Source organism: Microcaecilia unicolor, chromosome 5, assembly GCF_901765095.1.
Source record: "Microcaecilia unicolor chromosome 5, aMicUni1.1, whole genome shotgun sequence".
Lineage (NCBI taxonomy): Eukaryota > Metazoa > Chordata > Amphibia > Gymnophiona > Siphonopidae > Microcaecilia > Microcaecilia unicolor.
In genome coordinates this window covers 106,445,269-106,467,150 of record NC_044035.1, presented here as the reverse complement: position 1 = coordinate 106,467,150, position 21,882 = coordinate 106,445,269, and the positions used below count along the sequence as shown (strand labels likewise).

General features: G+C 40.9%; 1 protein-coding gene across 1 annotated transcript in view; it reads left to right on the top strand.

Annotated features, from left to right (window-relative positions):
• Positions 1–21,882, top strand: part of LOC115470194 (anthrax toxin receptor 1-like) — a 138,004-nt gene that overhangs the window by 46,170 nt on the left and 69,952 nt on the right. Inside the window, exons 4-9 of the mRNA XM_030203156.1 lie at positions 2,577–2,658; positions 2,762–2,795; positions 7,357–7,436; positions 11,279–11,347; positions 13,235–13,315; positions 13,421–13,481. Coding sequence (XP_030059016.1) covers positions 2,577–2,658; positions 2,762–2,795; positions 7,357–7,436; positions 11,279–11,347; positions 13,235–13,315; positions 13,421–13,481 — 407 coding nt within the window. The remainder of the gene's footprint in view (positions 1–2,576; positions 2,659–2,761; positions 2,796–7,356; positions 7,437–11,278; positions 11,348–13,234; positions 13,316–13,420; positions 13,482–21,882) is intronic.

Here is a 21,882-nt window from a genome sequence, read left to right as displayed (position 1 = left end):
TTCATCCCCCACTTTCTAGTTTAGAAAGTAGCACAATCCATCTTGTGGAAAATGATTGTTTTCTTTATATAGCTATGTGGATAAAGGAAAGTTAAACAAATTGTTAAACTAACATGTTAGTGTAGCGTGTATGGATCTGGATTTTAAAGTTCTGATGTGGATTTGAGGTCCTCATTTACTCAACTACATTAATGTGTTAGTGTGCATTAACCATAGTTAAGCACATACTGTGAAGATCCAGAAAAAGTAGAGGCTGACACAACTCTCAGGCAGGGAGAATTCAAGTTGAAATTCTTTATTAGGCATCGAAGCTGATGACCCAACATGGGCCAGTGTTTTGGCGGGAAACACCACCTGCATCAGGGGTCACAAGACTTAAAAAGTGAGTTCAACTGTCTCACTTTTTATATATTCCTCTCAATATGCCACACAGCCAAAAGCCGTATGAGTACCGCCAAAACCAATGCTGTTCAAAAAAAGCTGTCATCACAATGACGTCCCGTCATTTATAGGTACCATACAGAGACAGTTGATCTCCCTTTTTAAGTCCTGTGACCCCTGATGCAGGTGGTTTTTTCCGTCGAAACACTGGCCCATGTCGGGTCATCAGCTGTGGTGCCTAATAAAGAGTTTCAACTTGAATTCTCCCTGCCTGAGAGTTGTGTCTCCCTCTACTTTTTCTTCATCTTCACTGCTTCCTGTAGAGGACATCTTCCTATTTCCCTGTTAAGCACTTACCCACAGATTCTATAAATGGCACCCAGATTTTGGCACACAAAATTCTGTGCAAAACTGAGATTCTCACATAAATAAATTAGTTAATGAACTGTTAAAAATCGGTAATTGGCTGTTAATAATCAATTATTGACGTCAATTGGCTGTAATGTGAATTTGCTTGTGGATCTGTCTGCACATAATTCTATAAAGATCCATGCTCCAATCCTCTTGTGTGCAACCCAAAAGAGGGCATTCCAAAGAATTATACGTAGTGTTATAGAATTGGGGGTTGTGCATCCAAGTTGTACTGCAGAATTTACACCATGTAGCACCCTTTATAGAATAACGATGAGCACAAATTTTTCCCAATGCCTACTTTTCGGTGCCATTTAATGAATTTGGTCCTTAGAGGGCAATTCTATAAGTGGGCACTTCCATTTAGCTGCCATGATGCCGCACAGTGAGAGTCTATTCTATAATGGCATCAGGGCACCCAGATTCCATATTGAATACTCACATAATCTGGTACAAGCATGCCTTACATTTACATACCTGCAGTTAGATCAGCCATATACCTGGCATAACTGCAGTCACCTAAATGCAGCAAGGTATGCAAAGCTTACAGTATTCTGTACACATGAATGCAAATGTGGCACCCAGTTAGGGCTCGATTTTATATATGGCACCTGAGAAATCTGCACAATAAAAAAATATGCCTAGGCATATTCTCTAAAGTACAACTACATTTTATAGAATAGTCTTAAATTTCCACACAGTATATAGAATAACGCCGAGTGGCTCGCCATGCGACCAAATTTGGTGATGTCCATTTATGCCATGTTTTACTTGACATAAATCCCAATGCCTATATTAGACACAGAGCGGGTGTATTTTATAATAGTGCACATAGATTTTAGAAATGCCCATTCCACGCCCACAACCATGCCCCCTTTTCAACTCTGCAACTTTTAATTTATGCACACCACATTCCAGAATACGTTTAGCGAGTTATGCGTGTAAATCGTAATTAATGCCAATTAGTATTCATAATTGCTTGTTAACATTCAATTGACAGTGCTGATTAGCTGGTTAGACAATTAAGTTGCATGCATTGTTATAGAATACGCTTCGATTTCAACACGGAAATTAAGGCACAATATATAGAATTTGGAGGTTAGACTTGATCTTCACATGAGTAAATAGGCCCTTTTGAGAATACTGGAGATTGTATTCGTTCCTTATCCAGGTGTGCCCTTGAGTCAGGGTTAACTCCCAGTGATCACACAAAGAGGAACCCTTAACCCCTTTACTTGAAATTGAGAAGTCAATAATAAATGAACTCAATATTCATGAATCTAGACCCAAGGCTTTCATGAGGAGCCAGAACTTACAGATTTTACTAATATAGAAATAATTCCCCAGCACCCTCAGTTCTGTAGGGAGACAGTTATACAAGTTTAGACCTATAAGTAAAAAAGGATTTTGTCTCAGCTCCACCAGTCTAATTTCCCTAGTAGATGGAAGTGTAATAGCTCTTCTTGAGAAGATCTATGTTCTCTATCTGGAGCATAAGATAAATGCCAATCTATCAAGTAGCTGAGCTTTTCCAAAGAACATAGGGATGTGCATTCGTTAGAATGCATGTTAGCACAACTTCATCACAAAATTTGGTGTGTACAAGATCAATGTGACACTTCCCTTCCAATGAATGCATGTATAATTGCAGGCACAAAAAAGTTCTAATATGTTTTACAAATTTTTCTTAAACCTGGAGTTAGTGTGTTTGAGATTCTCTGCAGGTTTCTGTAAGATTATAAACTACAGAACAGTAAGAACTATTTGCAATGCATTTTTTAAAGGGAAGCCATAAGAAGAGGTCTGGAAATTCTTCAGCGTGAAGTGCCTGGAGGAGACACTTTCATGCGTGAAGGATTTAAAAGGGTAAATATCACAACTACATTTTGATTTTACATATGAATCAAGTTCTTCAATTCTTACTGTGCTGCTACTCTACTTTAACATATTTTAAAATGTTTATTTACAGGCAAATGAGCAAATTTACCATGAAAACTATGGAGGTAAGTACCAGCATTATATTTATAGCTCAAGAAACAATTTTCTCAAGCATTTTGGCCTTCGGTTAGATTTTTTCCTTATTAAAGAGGTTTAACATGCATGAAAAAGTGCATAAAGTTGTCCCTAATATGAGCTATAAAGTTACCTTCTGATCACCCATCAACCTTCCTTCCTCTCACATGCTGTGCCCACATTTTTCCCATTCAGACTATAAATAGAAAATATTTCATGATATGCTTCTCATTTTTAGTATTGCCTTCTTGTGCAGATTCAGGTTTGATTTGAGTGTATGTGTGTGTGTGTGTGGGGGGGGGGGGGGGGGGGGTGAGGTTGGCTTCTGAAAGCTGGTCCAAAACAGGGTATAACTGAGCAATTGATAGGAACTATTCTATAAAAGAAACTAGGTCCTTACTTTCCTATACAGAATACTAGCATAACTTGTGAGATATGCACTTACCCTCAAATTCTTTAAAGGATGCCCAAAATTAGGCACGCAATTGAATGTGCAGGTATAGAATATAGTCCATTATGCATATAAACTAATTGGCTTATTTGATAACTATAAATAATTGTCCTTAACAAACACTAATTGGCAGTTACGTACCCCTGTTCTATAACCTGTGCACCTAAGTCATCTCACATGCAACTCTAAAGCGGGTGTGGCCAAGGGAGAGGCATGACCAGGTCATGGGCGTTCCCAGGATTTAGGTGCAGAGTTATAGAATACTTAACATAATAACATAAGCATTGCCATACTGGGATAGACCGAAGGCCCATCAAGCCCAGCATCCTGTTTCCAACAGTGGCCAATCCAGATCGCAAGTACCTGGCAAGATCCCAGAACAGCAAAACAGATTTTATGCTGCTTATCCTGGAATATGCAGTGGATTTTCCCAAATCCATCTTAATAATGGCTTATGGACTTTTCTTTTAGGAAGCTAGCCAAACCTTTTTTTTAAATATTTTTATTAGATTTTAAAGATACATCAAACAAAAAAGAAAAAAAAACAGCATGTACTATAGTACAACAGAATTAAATACACAAAGCTGAGTCCAGACCGAGAAGTTAATCCGTAGATGAAAGAAAAAGGTCTAAAGTTCTCCATTTTTGAAGACCAGTTTTGTGGCCAGGAATAGAATTTAATGCGGACTGCTCATATTTTTTGTATAGTAGAATCCAGTTCCACCAAACAACAACGTTAACTTGAGAGTTGTCTTTCCAATGCAATATGATCAGTTTCAATGCAACTGAGACCAAGAAGTCAAACAGTAATTTATCATTTTTAAACCCTGCTAAGCTAATTGCTTATGCCACCTTCTCTGGCAATGAATTCCAGAGTCTAATTACATGTTGAATGAAGAAATATTTTCTCCAATTCACTTTAAAAGCTTCATTGTATGTCCCCTAGTCCTAGTATTTTTGGAAAGAGTAAACAAGCGATTCACGTCTACCCGTTCCACTCCACTCATTATTTTATAGCTCTCTATTATATTTCCCCTCAGCCATCTCTTCTCCAAGCTGAAGAGCCCTAGCCACTTTAGCCTTTCCTCATAGGGAAGTTGTCCCATCCCCTTTATCATTTTAGTCACCCTTCTCTGCACCTTTTCTAATTCCACTAATATATCTCTTTTGAGATGCGGTGACCAGAACTGCACACAGTATTCGAGATGCAGTTGCACCATGGAGTGATACAAAGGCATTATAACATTCTCAGTTTTGTTTTCCATTTCTTTCCTAATAATTCCTAGCATTCTATTTGCTTTCAGAGCCGCCGCTGCACATTGAGCAGAGGGTTTCAGCATATCATGAACACGCCTAACTGATAGTACTTAAGCATAATCATTTACACCAGGCTTTGGCAGGCGTAAATTCTTGTGTCTAATTAAGCTATTGTTCTATAAAAGCAGTTGCATTCGGAACTGTCTTAATAGGTTTCGCACTAAGCACTCATTATCACGGTACCTACCTTTGGATGCCATTTACTGAATCTACCCCATACTACATAGATGCAAGCACTTTTGCCAGCCAGAAAGCTACATGTAAGTTCCAGAGATATGCATGTGTACCATTCTGTAAGTTATGTGCATAACGATGCACTCTGCCCTGACTCCACCTCTGGTTATACCTACCCTTCAACCACGCACTATAGATGGTACAGGGCAGGCATATTTAGCACGTAGATACATATTTGGCATATCTGTGCACACATGCATGTGTATGTAGTGATATTCAAATGATTTATGCATGTAGATGATTCCTAACTGTAGACATTTTAGACTTATCCCCAAAATGTATGGTTTGTCAATCAAAAGGTATCATCTGATATTTCTTGTTTGTTTTTGTTAATCTCTATTTCTGTACATTCAACTGGACTAACATGGGAATCACAGTATAGTGACTTTGTTAGTTTTCATTCCTAAGTTTGGTTCTTGCCAGATACATTTTTACAGTTCCCATGTTTTAAAATGAAATCTTATAGCTCTGCAAGCATTTGGAATGTGAGATCATTCTAGCTGTTGTGTCTGTGTGACCATGTAGAAAAATGTTGGATGTTATACAATAGCTATTAAAAATGAACTGTTTTAGGTTAGATGCTGCTAAGAAAAGAAATGCAGTCATAGTCTAGGAAATTCAGCAAGAATTAGGCTGTATTTTTTTTTTAATCCCAGAAGCATAAAAACATAAGAATAGCCATACTGGGTCAGACCAATGGTCTATCTAGCCCAGTATCTGTATCCAACAGTGGCCAATCCAGGTCACAAGTACCTGGCAGAAACCCAAAGAGAGGCAACATTCCATGCTACCAATCCCAGGGTAAGCAGTGGCCTCCTCATGTCTGTCTCAATAGCAGACTATGGACTTTTCCTCCAGGAACTTGTCCAAACTTTTTTTAAACCCAGTTACGCTAACTGCTGTTACTGCATCTTCCAGCAAAGAGTTCCAGAGCTTAACTATTCGTTGAGTGAAAAAATATTTCCTCCTATTTGTTTTAAAAGTATTTCCATGTAACTTCATTGAGTGTCCCCTAGTGTTTGTACTTTTTGAAAGATTAAAAAACCAATTCACTTCTACTTGTTCTACAGCATTCAGGATTTTATAGACCTCAATCATATCTCCCCTCAGCCATCTCTTTTCCAAACTGAAGAGCCCTAACCTCTTTAGCCTTCCCTCATATGAGAGGCGTTCCATCCCCTTTAAACATTTTGGTTCCTCTTCATTGAACTTTTTCTAATTCCACTGGGCCTTATATTCAGCAGGAATTATCCAGGTAGCAGTGGCTCCTGCTCACTGAGACCAGACTCTGATTTTCAGCTGCATTATGGGCTAGATTCAGTATATGGTGCCAAAAAATCAGCACTAAACAGTATTCTATAAAGAGTGCCTAAGGATGGGTGCCCTTTATAGAATAGCTCATAGTGCCGGAATCTGCCCTATCTTTGGACGCGAGGATTTACACCAACTGAAACCAGGTGTAAATCCCAGCATGCAAATTAAGCACGGATCCCCCTAACTCTATAACACTGCATGTGTTTTAGTGGAACGCCCATGACCCACCCATATCCCTCCCATGTTAACGCCCCCTTTTCAAATCCATGCAGAAACACTTAGGCGCTATTCTATAACTGGGCACACAAGTGTAGTTCCACACAGATCTGGAAGTGGAAAACAAACCAACAGATCGGTATAATATCCAAGAAACTTTATTGAAGATACCGTATGTAAGATAATTGGGCAATTATCTTACATATGGTATCTTCAATAAAGTTTCTTGGATATTATACCGATCTGCTGGTTTGTTTTCCACGTTGGATTTTGCAGATCGTCTGCCTTGTTGTTTTCTGGGTTCCACACAGATCTGCCATTTTTGGCCCACTTCAGTGTCTTGCTTCTGTTATAATGCTTTTCCGTGCCAATCTTTCAGCACAGAAGAAGCACATATTGTTAGGCGTCATATATAGAATTCTCTAGTATCTAAATAACACAGCTGAAAATCGTTACTGACTACCGAGATAGCCCAAGGTGGAGCCAAGGTAGTCATCTTATACCTGGATATTCAGTGCTGGTATGTGGGTATCCAGTAGGGTTGCCAGCTGGATCCAAATTTGCATGACTGGGTTTTTCCTGTCCTGGGTTTACTCCATTGCATGTAGTTCTGATATGCCCATTGCATTCCTTCAGAAGAGCAAGACTACAAGTCCCTGCATGCAGTGGGGGTAAACCCAGGGCTGGATCAAATTTGGGTGAATCTGGATCCACTTGGCAACCTTGGTATCCAGGTATAGTCCAGCACGTGTCTGGGTATAACTTTAAATGTCACGATAAGCATCTGAGGTCAGTACTGGCTGCAGGATTTAAATATCTGGGGGACTAAAGGTTTTATCTTAAACATCTGGATTCTGTATTTATAACATACTTGAGTGTTTAGAAACATTTTAGTTTGAGATGTCAGTGAGTAGTGCAAGATAACTTTTTCTTTAGAGTGTTTTCTTGTTGCAGAAAGATTTATTATATGGAACATTATTACTGAGCAGAGTTCTGACTATTATTTCACAACAATGCAGGAGTCCGGGCAGCCAGTGTGATAATTGCTTTGACTGATGGGGAACTTCAGGATGATCAGTTTTACTATGCTGAGCAAGAGGTAAGCCCTCAAAATCCTTACAAATCCTGAATAAGGCCACGGGCTCCATTGGCTATCCTTACATGAAGAATAAATGTCAGACTGAGGAATCCATTTGGTTGATTCTAAAGGTTTGAGCAGCTATTTTAGGATGGTTTGGGGAATTAACTATGCTTTAGGATGAAGAATTTTAATTTGCCCAAAACATTTTTCCATTTTGCTCTTCCAAACTGACTTTTATTCCAGTGCATATTAATAGGAGTTAAAAACCTCTCCCTTTTTTTTTAAATTCATTTTCTGGACCTTTATTAGATTTTCAAATACCACAGTAGTAAAAATAACTGGAAGCAGAAAATAAAGATACACCAGCCGATATTTAAAAATATTTAACCCCTCCAGGAACTGTTCAGGCGATATAGCCTTAAGCTGGCTAAGCTCTAATATTCAGCGTGAGATAGCCAGCTGTCTTGGCTGAATATTACTGCTTAGCAGCTAGCCCGGTCACCGGCTATGTCTTGCAGCATATCTGGTTACTGTGACAATATTCATTGGCTGACCAGCTAAGGTTAGTGGCCAGAGAGACCCTCATGAATAGCAGGTCTGTCATTGGCTGCTATAACTTAGCTGGTCAGTCAATGAATATCGGCTTAACCAGCTATGTTTTTAGTGGCCAAAAAACCCTGGAAATTCAAGTCAGTCACCGGATACGGCCCCAGCATTGAATTTCTGGGTTCACTGTCAACCGTGAGAGTTAGCCAGGCTCCCTCCCATGGTCTCTATATTGGCCCCATAGTAATAAACTCACAGAGAGGGTATTCCTTTTCTGTGGGTAGGATGTGCAGTTCTCCATTAGGGGAAAGGGAATGGGACTTGATATATTGCCTTTCTGTGGTTTTTGCAACTACATTCAAAGTGGTTTACATACTATATACAGGTACCTGTTCAAAAAGGCATACCCTACTGACCCAACTTAAGTTCCTGAACCCAGCAACACAACGAATCCAAAGCTCGTAAAGAACACTATATAACTCTTCTTCTCTACGATTTCCTAATACCTCTTTCCACAATAACATCACCTTGTATTTGTTTCATCACCGGAGGTGGCTAATGCCTCACGGTACTATGTAAGCCACATTGAGCCTGCAAATAGGTGGGAAAATGTGGGGTACAAATGTAACAAATACTTATTTGTGCCTGAAGCAATGGAGTGTGAAGTGACTTACCCAGAGTCACAAAGAGCTGCAGTAGGGAATTGAACTCATTTCCCCAGGATCAAAGTCCACTGCACTAACCATTTGGCTACTCCACAACACAGCTAATATCCAATGACTGCATACACATCATCTCTATTCCCTTCTCTGTATTCATAGAACTCCCTCACCACTGAAGATCCTAGTTTAACTGCCCCCCCTCACCAACAACCATTCCTCCTATCAAGTCCCATTTCCTTTCCCCTAATGGAGAACTGCATATCCTACCCACAGAAAAGGAATACCCTCTCTGTGAGTTGATTACTATGGGGCCAATATAGAGACCATGGGAGGGAGCCTGGCTAACTCTCCTTTACCCTGATTTACCCCACCCCTAAATCCGGAAATATGACCTGCTAGTGTTAGTAAAGTGAGACTACCACTAGGTGCATTTCTGCCCATGGACCACTGGACTACCAAGGCACACAGATTCAGGTACAGGCACAGGAGTGAGGTGAGAGGAACTTTTGGAGGTTGGGGGGTTCATCGGGGGGGGGGGGGGAAGGTGCTTGGATCGGGGGGGCTGGGGCTTCATTGGGGTGAGGTGGAGCCAGAATCAGGGAGTAGGGATGTGCTTTGGGGGTGGGGGGTTAGATCAGGGATTATGGATGTGCTTCAAGTGGGATTGGAGATGTGCTTTGTGGGGGGAGGGGGGAGAATCTCTGACAGCCCTGTCTCCTTCCCAGGAGCATCAGGCTGCAGCTTTGCAGCCCGATGTTCCCGAGCCATTGGAATAATGCTGCTTGCGAGGTGGCTCACAAACAGCGTTATTCTTTTACCACGTGATTCAGCTACCTGAGGGACTGTTATACTGCAGGTTGCTGAATCCCATGGTACATCAAGGTGCAGAAAAAGCTCAACTTTTACTGCGCTTTGATAACTTCCTCCCTTTAATCATGTAATTCAGACCAGGACATCATACTGATTATAACTGCCACCTGTCCTTACAAAAAGTAGATGTGATACCAAAAGATGTAAGTCCAAAAGAAGAAGAATATACCCTCAGATAACTAGGTTTTTCAAGTGTTGTTTACTTTGCACGTATAAAGAATCTACAATGCAAAACAATTATCCCTTCACCCCCCCCCACCCCCCTTGCAGCTCTCACCTGTCAATACTCCACTAAGACCAACAGCATTAACTAACAGTTGCCTTTTGACTAAGCACAGTTTCACAAAAAAATGTCCCCAATTTTTTTCCCCTTTGTGCAAATTTTTCCTATGCACAGCAGTTATTCTTTCCATTTCACAACTGTAATGTAGCTTATTCAACTACTTAAGAGTGGAGGGGCAGTCTCCATTTTCCAACAGGTTACAACAGTCAACTTAGCCATGTTTACATGATAATAAATCAGTGATTGTTTGGTCCTGCACTGGCAGGGAGCTGGATGCCCAACCAATTTTGCAAGAAATGTTGAACTGCTTTCCAAAAAATCTTCACTTTCCTACAAGACCACCAAATATGTCCCATAATGCCCCTCTCACAACGACTCAATAAAGAGGAGAGGTGGCTGGGTACATATATTGGAGTCTGACTGGGTTTAAATACCACCTATGCATCATTTTGAAACAGTTTTCTTGTATATTAGTGTTAATAGATATCTTTGTCTGGGTTCATTCCATCAAGTCCCAGTCTCAGTCTTCATATGCCACTCCCAACTCACTTTCCCATTTAAGCCTATGTGTTACACTAAGTCAGTGCTCTTCAATGCAATTCCCAGAGGCCAATGGCGGCCCCTGGAGACTTCTGGGGTGGCCCTCGCCATCATTCTAGATTTATTTTCTGCTACTCACTGCTTCTTTACCAAAGCTCACAACAGAAAAGAGGAATGGATGGGAGGAACAGCTGCATATTTGAAGGACAATATATTTTTCAATAGATGAAGAGAATGTATTGGAAATACCCACCTTGTTGAGGATACACGTAATAAAAAGTTTGAAGGGGGGGCTGGTGGGTAGATGTCATTGATACACACTGATCAGTAGTGTTGATGCCTCCCATGGGAAGATATTTGGTGGTGCTCCTTCAGCTCATGTGGATCTAAAAATGGCTCTGACTTAAAAATGAGATACTGCACGTGGTGGTTAGTATACTATTTTGAAACCTGAAAGACCCAGTGGCAAACTTCTTTAGGACAACTGTAGCTGCAGAAAGGGGTTCCATATTTTCTCAGATTTATTGAGTTTTCCTTTCAGATACCAAGTTAACTTTTCTGTCTAATTTCCCAAACCTTTCTAAACATTATGCTCTCAAAGGCTTGGCCTCTCATTTTCAAAATTTAGCAATAATACATTTTACAAACAGTAATAGACTCTGACCAAGGCTCATAGCTATGTGGGTATTCACTCCCAGAAGATATCCCCTCCCCCCCAAGATAAGTTTAAAATATCCTGTATTTCTAGCCAAAACGTCTGTATTTCTGGGCATTCTCATAAAAAATGAAGGACCCTTCAACTCCACAACCCCTCCAACTCTCTATAGGAATATTGGGGTCCCATTCATTGACCTTTAATGGAATCAAATATAAACAAAATCTCTCCTCCCTACCTAGTAAATTACCCTGGATATGCAGAAGCAGCTTGGTGTGTAATTTTAGTGCTTCCTTTTCTTTAGGCTAACAGAGCACGAAGCTTAGGGGCCATAGTCTATTGTGTTGGAGTGAAGGATTTTAACGAAACACAGGTAATGTGTTCTTGTGTGTCTTATCTTTGTGCAGACTTTGGTTTTGAATTGGGGAGGGTGGGAGAGGAAGAAGATTTGGATTTAGCTCATGCCTTTCAGTAGTATCTCAAAGCAAGTTATACTCAAGTACTGTAGGGGTTTTCCATGTCCCTGTACGGGGAAAGAGTTACGGATACAGGTGCGCCAGCACCCTGCCCTTTCCCCCAGGCCCTTCACCATTGCTGCTGCCACCTCCCCCACCTCTGGGTCAGCTGCCATTTCTGCTACCACATCCCCGCTTCTGCTTCCACAGCACTGACTGAGGCCTACCTCCACAGGTCCTCATGCCAGTGCTGCTGCGCCCCACCCCCTCTGTCATAAGGAGCAGATATGCAGTGCTGGAGCATGATCGTGGCACCACAATAAGTCAGATAAGTGTGTTGCCCCCTAAACGGATCCAAGTGACATGAAGATTGCTTGTGCTGAAGAAAGCTGATTACTTGTTCATGCCTTGAGACAGCTGAGATAGTGAAACTTTGGCCACAGTCAGTGTGACTGGTTCATGGAAATAAAAAGTGCATTTTGTTGTCTTTTTTCAAGACTAAGCTAAATGTTTGAGGGGCACTTTTACTAAGCCACCTAAGCATCTACGCCTGCCCAATGCACGCCAATTTGGAGTTACTGCCTGGCTACCATGTGGCTCTTGCGGTAATTTCATTTTTGGCGCGTGTCCAATACATGCATCCCAAAAATAATTTTTATTTTCTGCCGCGCGTCTGCTATGCATTCCAAGTGGCATTTGACGCACGTAGGTCATTACCACCCAGTTAACGCGTGAGACCTTACCGCTAGGTCAATGGCTGGCGGTAAGGTCTCAGACCCAAAATGGACACGCTCCAATTTTTATTTTGCCACACGTCCATTTTCGGCAAAAATTTTAAAAAAGCATTTCTTTCTGTGCGCTGAAAAATGGATCTGCGTGCGCTCAAAATACGCGCCTACACTACCGCAGGCCATTTTTCAGCGCACCTTAGTAAAAGGACCCCTGATATCTTTATGACTTTGTCACGTTTGTTTGAATGGATCCAGTTGAAATTGAACTCAAGTGGAGTCGTAGCAATTTTTGTGAAAGGGTATTTTTATGCCTCTGAAGAAATTTAACCCTACAAAAGTCCTTTTCACCCAGAAAGATTATCAATATGGGTGGAGGCGAAGGTGCTGAGGCTTTTTCCCTTTCACACTTTTTGCACTCCATGAGGGTTGATATAGCTATATAAGTACTTTTGCATATTATGGTCATCTGGTCATTTAGGGAACTTTTCTGTGGCTTAGTCGTTAAAACAGGTCTAGCTCAAAATGTCTTAGTTTTAGTCCTGGACATTTTTGTTTTGTTCCATTATGGCTGAAAAATGTCCAGTTCTTAGGAACACCCAAACCGTGCCCTTAACATGCCCCCGACACACCTCCTTGAGATTTGGATGCACCGCAGACAAACTGCATAGAAAAACGTCTGTATAATGGGTTTTGAAAATACTGATTTGGATGTTTTGGTGAGAAAAATGCCCAAATTCTGCTTTATGACACTTTTTGGATGTTTTTCTCTTTCAAAAATGAGCCCCCCAAGAATATCAGTGGGATTTGGTCCCTGGCTTCCCTGCTGCTCAGGTCACTAGTCCTCCGCTCCTACAACACACCTAGGTTTAACATTTTCTTAATGACATTTTCTTTAAAGCTTGCCACAACATTTTGTTTGAAAAAGCAATAGGAGAACTGGGGTAAGATCAGGAGAAGATGAAATAAGAATGTGTCATTATAAAATGGAATGTGGGGTGTTGCCGTTGCTATAAAGATTGTTCAAGTGAGGTGTGTAGGCTGGTTTTCAACTGCTTGTACAATGTTTTTTTCTAGTTGTCAACCATTGCAGACAGCATTGACCATGTTTTCCCTGTGATGGGTGGATTTCAAGCTTTAAGAGGTGTTATTGACTCTGTAAGTGATGAAAGATTTACTATGCTGTTTAGTTTAAACTTGAATCAAACAATGAAAACCTGCCCAACAAACATTTGCAGTTCCTATCTTTGTTTTGCTTTTTAGATTCTGAAGAAATCATGCATTGAAATATTGGCTGTTGAGCCCTCCAGTATATGTGCAGGAGGTGAGATTATGTTAAATGTACAATGACAGGGCCTGATTAACACTATATTGGGTCCTAAGCAAACATACTTTTGTGCCTTCCCCAATCCACTATGGAGCCCCATTTCTTTTCCTCACATCCTCCATAGTCAGTCCCTCCCCCTCCCTCTCCCTCTCCCTCTCCTTCCCCACACACAAATAAACAGGTCTTTATTTGTGTCCTTCCCCACACCTCACCTCTCCAGAAGTAGCAGGGAAAAGTGAAGAGCTTAGTTTATACGTTTGTGAGTAAGCATTGGCTTTGGCCAAGCATAACGATTAGAGCTAGAAAGCTGCTGTTATCCAGTCCCAAGAGAGAGATTTTAGGCCAATCCTGGTCTTTTGACAACCTTATCCTGCTGCATTATGGGATGTGTGCACTGATTTCAGTGGGTACAATCAAGGTCTACAAATGTCACACTGAATTGACACGTACAGAGCTGCCAAGTTACCTATTCCAGGAAGGAAACCTTTTGGCAGGACCTGGTTTTAAACTTACCTCCCAAAGCAGTGTAATATTTGTATTCCATGGTTTTATTCATTGATATCAGTGCTGCATGTCCCATAATGCACCAGGATGAGGTTGGCAGACATCCAGGGCCGGCCAAGAAGTCTCTCTCCTGAAGTGGGTAACTTGGCAGCTATGCATGTAAGTTCAAGAACCGGACTGGCCAAAAAGTCTCCTTTCTGGAACCTGGATTTCATGGCTTCTCTGGAGCAGTTTGCTGAGAGCAAGCCATTTTCACCTTCTATTGCCACTTGTTTAACCACAGATGCCAATAGTGGACTGACCAAAGAGTGAGATTTACAGGCAATGTGTCTGAGGTATAAATGTAACATTTTAGATGTGAAGAAAACTTCACAAATGGAAAAAGCAAAAGAAAAATTATATTTAGGTTTCTTTGATGGTTGTGAAAGGATATAGACAAGAGTGCAGGCAGTATGAGGACAGTTTTCAGAGGAACTTAGCCAGGTTGAGAAGCAGCCAGTTCGTTAGTTTTTCAGATGTGTCTGATTTAAAGCAACTGAGACACTCAATCTGTTAAGTGTGGAATTGGGAGTAACACATGCATGATTTGACAGCATCATTGCCTTGATTACGCTCATGGTGCGTAGAGGTGATTGAAAGGTTTAGCTGAATTTGCCATTCTGCTGGTTACATCAACTTCCAGGTGTGGATTGGAGCAGTCAGCATCTCATCAGACTCAGAAAAGCAAAGCCGACAGCACAACCAGTGCGCACCAGCCTCAACCCACCCTTTCATTGTAGGGGATCTCAGTGCTGACCTTTTCCCCTTCGGTGTCTTGTCACAATCAACAATGTATTTTATAACACTAAGTAGGAAAGAAAGGATGCTGTCATAGCCAAGGCTGGGAGCAGAATAAGCCATTTCAACAGGTTACTAGCAGAAGAGATCCCTGCTACAAACTTTCTGAGGGAAAACAGAAAAACATAACCATTTACAGTCACGTATGTTATCATTAAGAGCAGCTGCCCTGGTAACAAGTTTTCACATGTTTCTGCGGTTTCGTAGCTGACTAGGTGAAGCTGCAGTGCTAGCAGACATGGAATGCTTAAACATGCTCGAAACAGATGAACCCTGCAGACACTACTATTATGGGTAACAATTTCTGTTAACCTAGTTTTCGCTCAGAATACATTTTCAGTTTTACTTTTTTTTTTTTAGCTCACTTCTCATTTTGTCTACTCTCTCAAGAGTGGTGCAGGTCTTCATGTCTTTTCCTTCTAAACTTCTCACAATGGGGGGAATTCTATAAATGGTGGCCAATTGTGGGCTCTGAACAAAAAACGCACTCAGTGCTATTCTATACACAGTGCTCCGATTTAGGCGCAGTTTATAGAATAGCATGTACTTTGGAATCCATGCCCGACTTTTAGGTGTGAGCATTTTCACCAACTGAAAGCTGATGCAAATCCTGGCGTGTAAGTTAGGTGTGAATCCCCCAAATTCTACAATACTGCGCAGATGTCTAGTGAATGCCCCTGACCCTACTACTACTACTACTACTATTTAGCATTTCTATAGCGCTACAAGGTGTACGCAGCGCTGCACAAACATAGACCCACCCATGCCCCATCCTGTAGCCACGCCCCCTTTTCAGTTACACGCTATAGGATTTATAAATGTATCTTTATAGAATAGTGCTTTGCAAGATGCACACGTTAATCCAAATTTTAAGCCAATTAACACCAATAATTGATTGTTACCCAATTATTAGTGCTAATTGGCTTGTCAATCAATTAAATTGCACATGCAAATTAGGCATGCACCCAAATTTGCATGTGCAATTTTTAGCGCCATATATATAATCTGGTCCAATATCACTTATACAGGTACTAACAGGACCAATCGCTAGGCCACCCCACTACTCACCTTTCTCCACTCCAAGTGAATTCTGTTTGCCACTGTTCTCTATTGTTTGTTATTTAACTAATTTCTAATCCAATCCACCACTTTGAGATCCTCCCCAGCCTGTTCAGTTTATATATACACCTCTTGCATGGGACAGTATCAAAGGCTTTGCTGAAATCCAGAATAGACCACATCTTACTCCTCAATCTAACCCTGTTGCCCAATCAAAAAAAAAACCAAAAAAAAACAATTTTATTTGACAAGATATTCTTCTAAGTTTCAAGACCAGTCTTCACAACAACCAAAGGTACAGCAAAGTAAGAGAGGTCTTTGAAAATAGGATAAGATACTTGACTTGCTCAAGAGAGGATTCCAGTCTACTAATCTGACTCAACCAGATAGGAATAGTCTAAATTATGAGTGCCTCATAGTTTATTTCACTGGCTGCTATCTTAATCATTTTGAATTGAATTGGGGGGGGGGGGGGGGGGGTCATTTTAGAAGTGGTGTTTATTGAGCAGAAGAATTTTAGGCAGGTGATCTGATTAAGGAGTGACAGGCCACAGAAAGGAAATGAAAAACCTCTGGAATTTGGAGTTTTAGACCAGGAAAGAAGAAAACGCTTTGGCAGGAAGTTTGGTTGCATTTTCAGGAGTACTTCAGGTCAGCTGAAGTTTATTCTCCTTGGCCTCATTTTTAAAAAATGTGAATGTGTGCAAAAAAAATCAGACAGTGGTGTAAGTCTTTTACAGTCTAAAACACCACGTATATTTATTGATGGCATCATAAAAGATTCTCGGGAATTTTAGATCAACAGTTTTGTGAATGTTTGTTTCAGGGATTTTCCAGAACACAAACCTATTACATTCTGAATGGTATGCACAAAAATAGGTTTGGCAGAGCTCCCAGTTCCGTAACTACCTCCCCTGAATTTATTTATGCCTCAACAACAAACTAAGTTGGTCACTGCCCACCTCCCATCCAATGCATATATTTGCTTCTTTACATCATTCCTAAATTAAGATGTTGTGAGCGTGAGTGCTTGAAAAAATGAATATGTGATCCTTTCCCTTCAACTGTTTGCAGAAGGTTTATAATTATTTAGAATACAATGAGAAAACTTTTCAAAACAAACTCAACAGAAATCCCTGTAGACAGTGAATGAGTTAACTCAATAGAGGGTCCTCAAGCCCCTCTACACTCACAGCACTGGCATCTTTGGCACATAAAGGGCAATTTTATAATCTAGGTGCCACACTTACATGCCAATGGTATGCACAATTTTCTAGAACAGTCATTCTAAAACCTGGTCCTGGAGGCACCCCAGCCAGTCAAGTTTTTAGGATACCCACAATGAATATTTATGAGAGAGATTTACATCCACTGCCTCCACTGGTTTGGGAACCACGCAGGTATGTGTGCACTTTTTTATTTATTTCAATATTTAGCCTGTCCTCCCAGTAAAGCCTAGAACAGGTTACAAATCAAATAAATAAATAATCAATTAACAACACAAAATTAATGCAAAATAAAACATGATCCATTATCAACATAAACACAAATAAGAATGAATAATAATAAAAATTTCATAACCTTAATTAAAAAGTACAGTTTTAACAGCTTTCCTAAACCCCAATAAATCATCAATAAATCTGCAAAAAGAAGGAAGCTCATTCCAAGAAAAGAAAACAACTAAGTAAGAGTATGCACAGGAACATGCTTGTTCAAAATGAAAAGGTCTAACTAATGGAGGAACAATCTGTCTCCTTGATAATACAAAGGACTATTACGAACATATTTGGAGATCTTTTCCAAAAAAATACCCAGAAGCCAGCCCATGAAAAATTTTATATGCAAGAAGCAACAATTTGAACATGGAACATTTTTCAATAGGTAACCAGTGCAAGGGAACAAGAATCATTGTAATATCATCATTATGTTTTTCTGGACCTGCTGAAATCGCTTTAAACTCTTAGATGTTAATCCCCAAAACAAAGCATTACATTACAGTATATGCAGAAAACAATTTTGCCAAATCAGATTGAGAAAAGTAAAAACGAATTTTACTACGTTGGCAAAAGTAATAGAAATAAGTACTAACAATACATGAAATGTGGTTTTCAAAAGTCAAACCATAATCAAGTTCACCTAAACTATGGTCTTGATCTTTTGCTATTAAAATCACTCCATCCCATGATGAAATAAGATTACAATTTGTGCAGATATGTCTATGGATCCATACAAGTTCAATCTTTGAAGAGTTTAACTGTAATCTATTCATAAAAACATAACAATAGCTATACTATTGGTCCATCTAGCCAAATATCCTGTAGCCAATCCAGGTCACAAGTACCTGGCAGAAACCCAAATAGTAATAACATTCTATGCTACCAATCCTGGGGCAAGCAGTAGCTTCCCCATGTCTGTTTCTATAGCAAATTATGGACTTTTCCTCCAGGAACTTGTCCAAACCTTTTTTAAACCCAGATACGCTAACCTCTGTTACCACATCCTTCGGCAACGAACTCCAGAGCTTAACTGTTTGCTGAGTGAAAGAATATTTTAAAAGTATTTCCTTGTAACTTCATTGCGTGCTCCCTAGTCTTTCTACTTTTTCAAAGAGTGAAAAATCGATTCACTTCTACTCAATCTATACCACTCAGGATTTCGTAGACCTCAATCATATCCCCCCCCCCCCCCCCCAACCATCTCATTTCCAAGCTGAGGAGCCCCAATCTCTTTCTCATATGAGAGGTGTTCTATCCCCTTTACCATTTTGGTCACTCTTCTTTGAACCTTTTCTAATTCTGCTATATCTTTTTTGAGATACGGTGACCAGAATTGAATGGAATACTCAAGGTGAGGTCGTACCTTGGAGTGACACAGAGGCACTATGGTATTCCTGGTTTTATTTACCATGCCTTTTCTAATAATTCCTAGCAACTTTTCCTTATAACCCTTCAGCAATGTCTCTCACAAATATATTAAACAGAATCGGCCCCAGTACTGACCCCTGAGGCAATCCATTACTCACCTTACTTTCCTCTGAGCAGATTCCATTTACCACTACCCTCTGCCGCCTGTCAGTCAACCAGTTTCCAATCCAGTTTACCACTTTGGATCCTAAATTCAGCCCTCTCAGCTTATTCAGTTGTGGTTCTTAAATGTTAGGCATGCTGCTACTGGGTTATGCTAATATTCTGTAATGAAATCTGGGCGCCCAGGTACCATTACTGAATAGGCTTCTACCATGCAGCCTTGAGACACCCAGTTATACAGTTGTCCCCATAGAGGGTTAGAAGGGTTGTTATAACCACAGCCAATAGAATAAGTTCTCTTAACTGTAGTCTGAAGAATATTTGGAACTAACCAGGATTATCAATTCATGTGTCAGGAGAATATTTTCTAGAATTTGCTAATGGCATGGTCATTAATTAGTTATGAATACCCTTCACTTCATGAATGAGCACAAAAAAAGGCAGAACTCTTTATGTTTCCTGTTTGAGGAAGTCTCATAAAATCTAAAATAGACTGCCTCGTTGACCTCAGTTGTAATGGCAAAATGTCATCTCATGGGAAGGCACAGTGACAGCAGGAAGTAATCTTATCTTCAGCTTTAGAAAATATAGTACTCTTCCTTTCCTTAGGGATGAAGATTATATATTCCTACTGCTATTCAGCACTACACTATAGTTTACATTGAAATAAATATTAAAAGATTTCTAATATAAAATGACTCCTGTGAAATAACATCACCACTCGCTTTCTTCCAGCTGTGGTATGCTGTATCAGTCAATCATAAGAACATGAGTTGCCGTACTGTGTCAGATCAAGGGCCCATCTAGTCCAGTATCCTGTTTCCAACAGGTAGCAGTCCAAGTCACACCTGGTAGACTCCCCAAAAGTTGCAAGATTCCATGCTATTTAACCCCAGGGATAAGCAGTGGCTTCACCAGGTCTACCTTAACAGTTTATGAACTTTTCCTCTAGGAATTTGTCCAAGCCTTTTTTAAACTCCAGCTACAGTAACTGCTTTAACCACTTGCTTTGGCAATCAGTTCCAGAGCTTAACGATTTATTGAATGAAAAAAATATTTTCTCCTAGTTGTTTCATGTTTAGATCTCTTTATTAATCAACAAGCATTTTATATCAATAACAATCCATGACTGAACTAGTTGCAACGCCATACACCAAGCCATGATGTAGCACAGATGTTAACATCTAGTTTATTTTCATATTATATATATCTTTATCCTCCCACTAACCTTTCCTTCCCTAACCTCTCCTGTACTAAATTGTTATATAAATCCTCTATGCAAGCTTATCTTCCTTTCCATGTCCTTAACCCTCATCCCCCCCCCCCCCCCCCCCCCCACACACACCCTTTAACTCTCCTGTAGAAATCTAACTCACAAGGCCTACATCCATTTAAGCTTCTTCTTCCACTACTACCCATAGGGGAGATTATTCGCCCTATCACCCATGGTTAAAAAAACATTAAGGGCCAGATTCTATAAATGGCATTGAAAATTCATTGCCAATAAAATTCAGCGCTCAAAGCTATGCGGGCACTTTGGGATGAGCACCCTGTATAGGATGTGATGTGTATAGAATAGTATTGAGCGCCAAATTGGGTGCTGAATTTGGTGCTCACCTTTGGGTACTGAATTCTGCACTTATCTTTGGTCATGAGGATTTACACCCAGCTGAAACTGGGTGTAAATCATGGTGCACAAATTGGGTGCATGTCCCCGCTATTCTGTATCACTCTCTCGGATTCTACATAGCAAGCTTAGCGTTCCACGCCAAAATCTAAGCATATTGTATAACAACACGTGCAACTTAATTGGCTTAACAAGCTGATCAGCTTTGTTAACAGCATGTAAGCAATAATGAGCACTAATTGACAATAATTAAAATGTATGCGCGCAAATCGCTAAGTGCATTCTCAAATTCACAGCGCCTAAATTTGCACAGGCAAAAAGGGGTGTGGCTACGTGCGGGGAAATGGGCATTCCAAAATTTATGGTCACTGCGCCTAAATGTACATGCCAGAATTTACGCCATATTTTCATTGATGTAAATGGAGGGACATAGATTTAGGTGCTAGGATATCAACTAAGCATGTTCTATATACCGCACCTAACTCTAGGCACTGCTTATAGAATACGCTTAGCAGTAAATATTTTTTGCATGGATTTTCTAGGCACTCTATATCAGTGGCGTTCCTAGGGGAGCGGAAACCCGGGGTGGCGCCCCGCCCCCTGGGTGCAGCGCCCCCCCCCCCCCCCCCGATGCAGCGCAGACCCCCCCCCCCGGCGAAAGACCCCCCCTGCGAAGGAGCCCCCCCGGGTGCATGCCGCTGGGGGGGGGGGGGGTGCTGCAGCGCGCACCTGCTGCGAGTTTACTAACTTTGCTCGTTTGCTGCAGCTCCCTCTGCCCCAGAACAGGAAGTAACCTGTTCCGGGGCAGAGGGAGCTGCAGCGAACGAGAGAAGTTAGCGAACTCTCGCAGCAGGCGCACGCCGCGGCACCCCCCAGCGGCGTGCACCCGGGGCGGGCCACCCCCACCGCCCCCCTTGGTACACCACTGCTCTATATAGAATCTCCTCCCTCCACTGTGTGCATCTTTTGTGAATGCCCCTCCTATGGACCCACCCTCCAGTATGATCGGTGTCCAAATCATAATTAGTGCCAATTAAGTGCTTGTTAACTCCAATTGGAGTCTATTAACTAATTATTTGGGGTTGCCCAAATTGAGGCTCCCTTTATTGAATTTGGGAGTAAGTATATAGCGTCTAATCCTAGGTGATAATTCTTTGATATATGGGTCCCAAATTAGTAAAAAGATCACATTAAATGGGTGCACACTTTTTGAGTCTGTACATTTTAGAGCATAAGAACATAAGTATTGCTGTATTGGACAGATCGAAGGTCAATCAAGCCCAGCATCCTGTTTCCAACAGTGGCTAATGCAGGCTACAAGTACCCGGCAAGATCCCAAAACAGT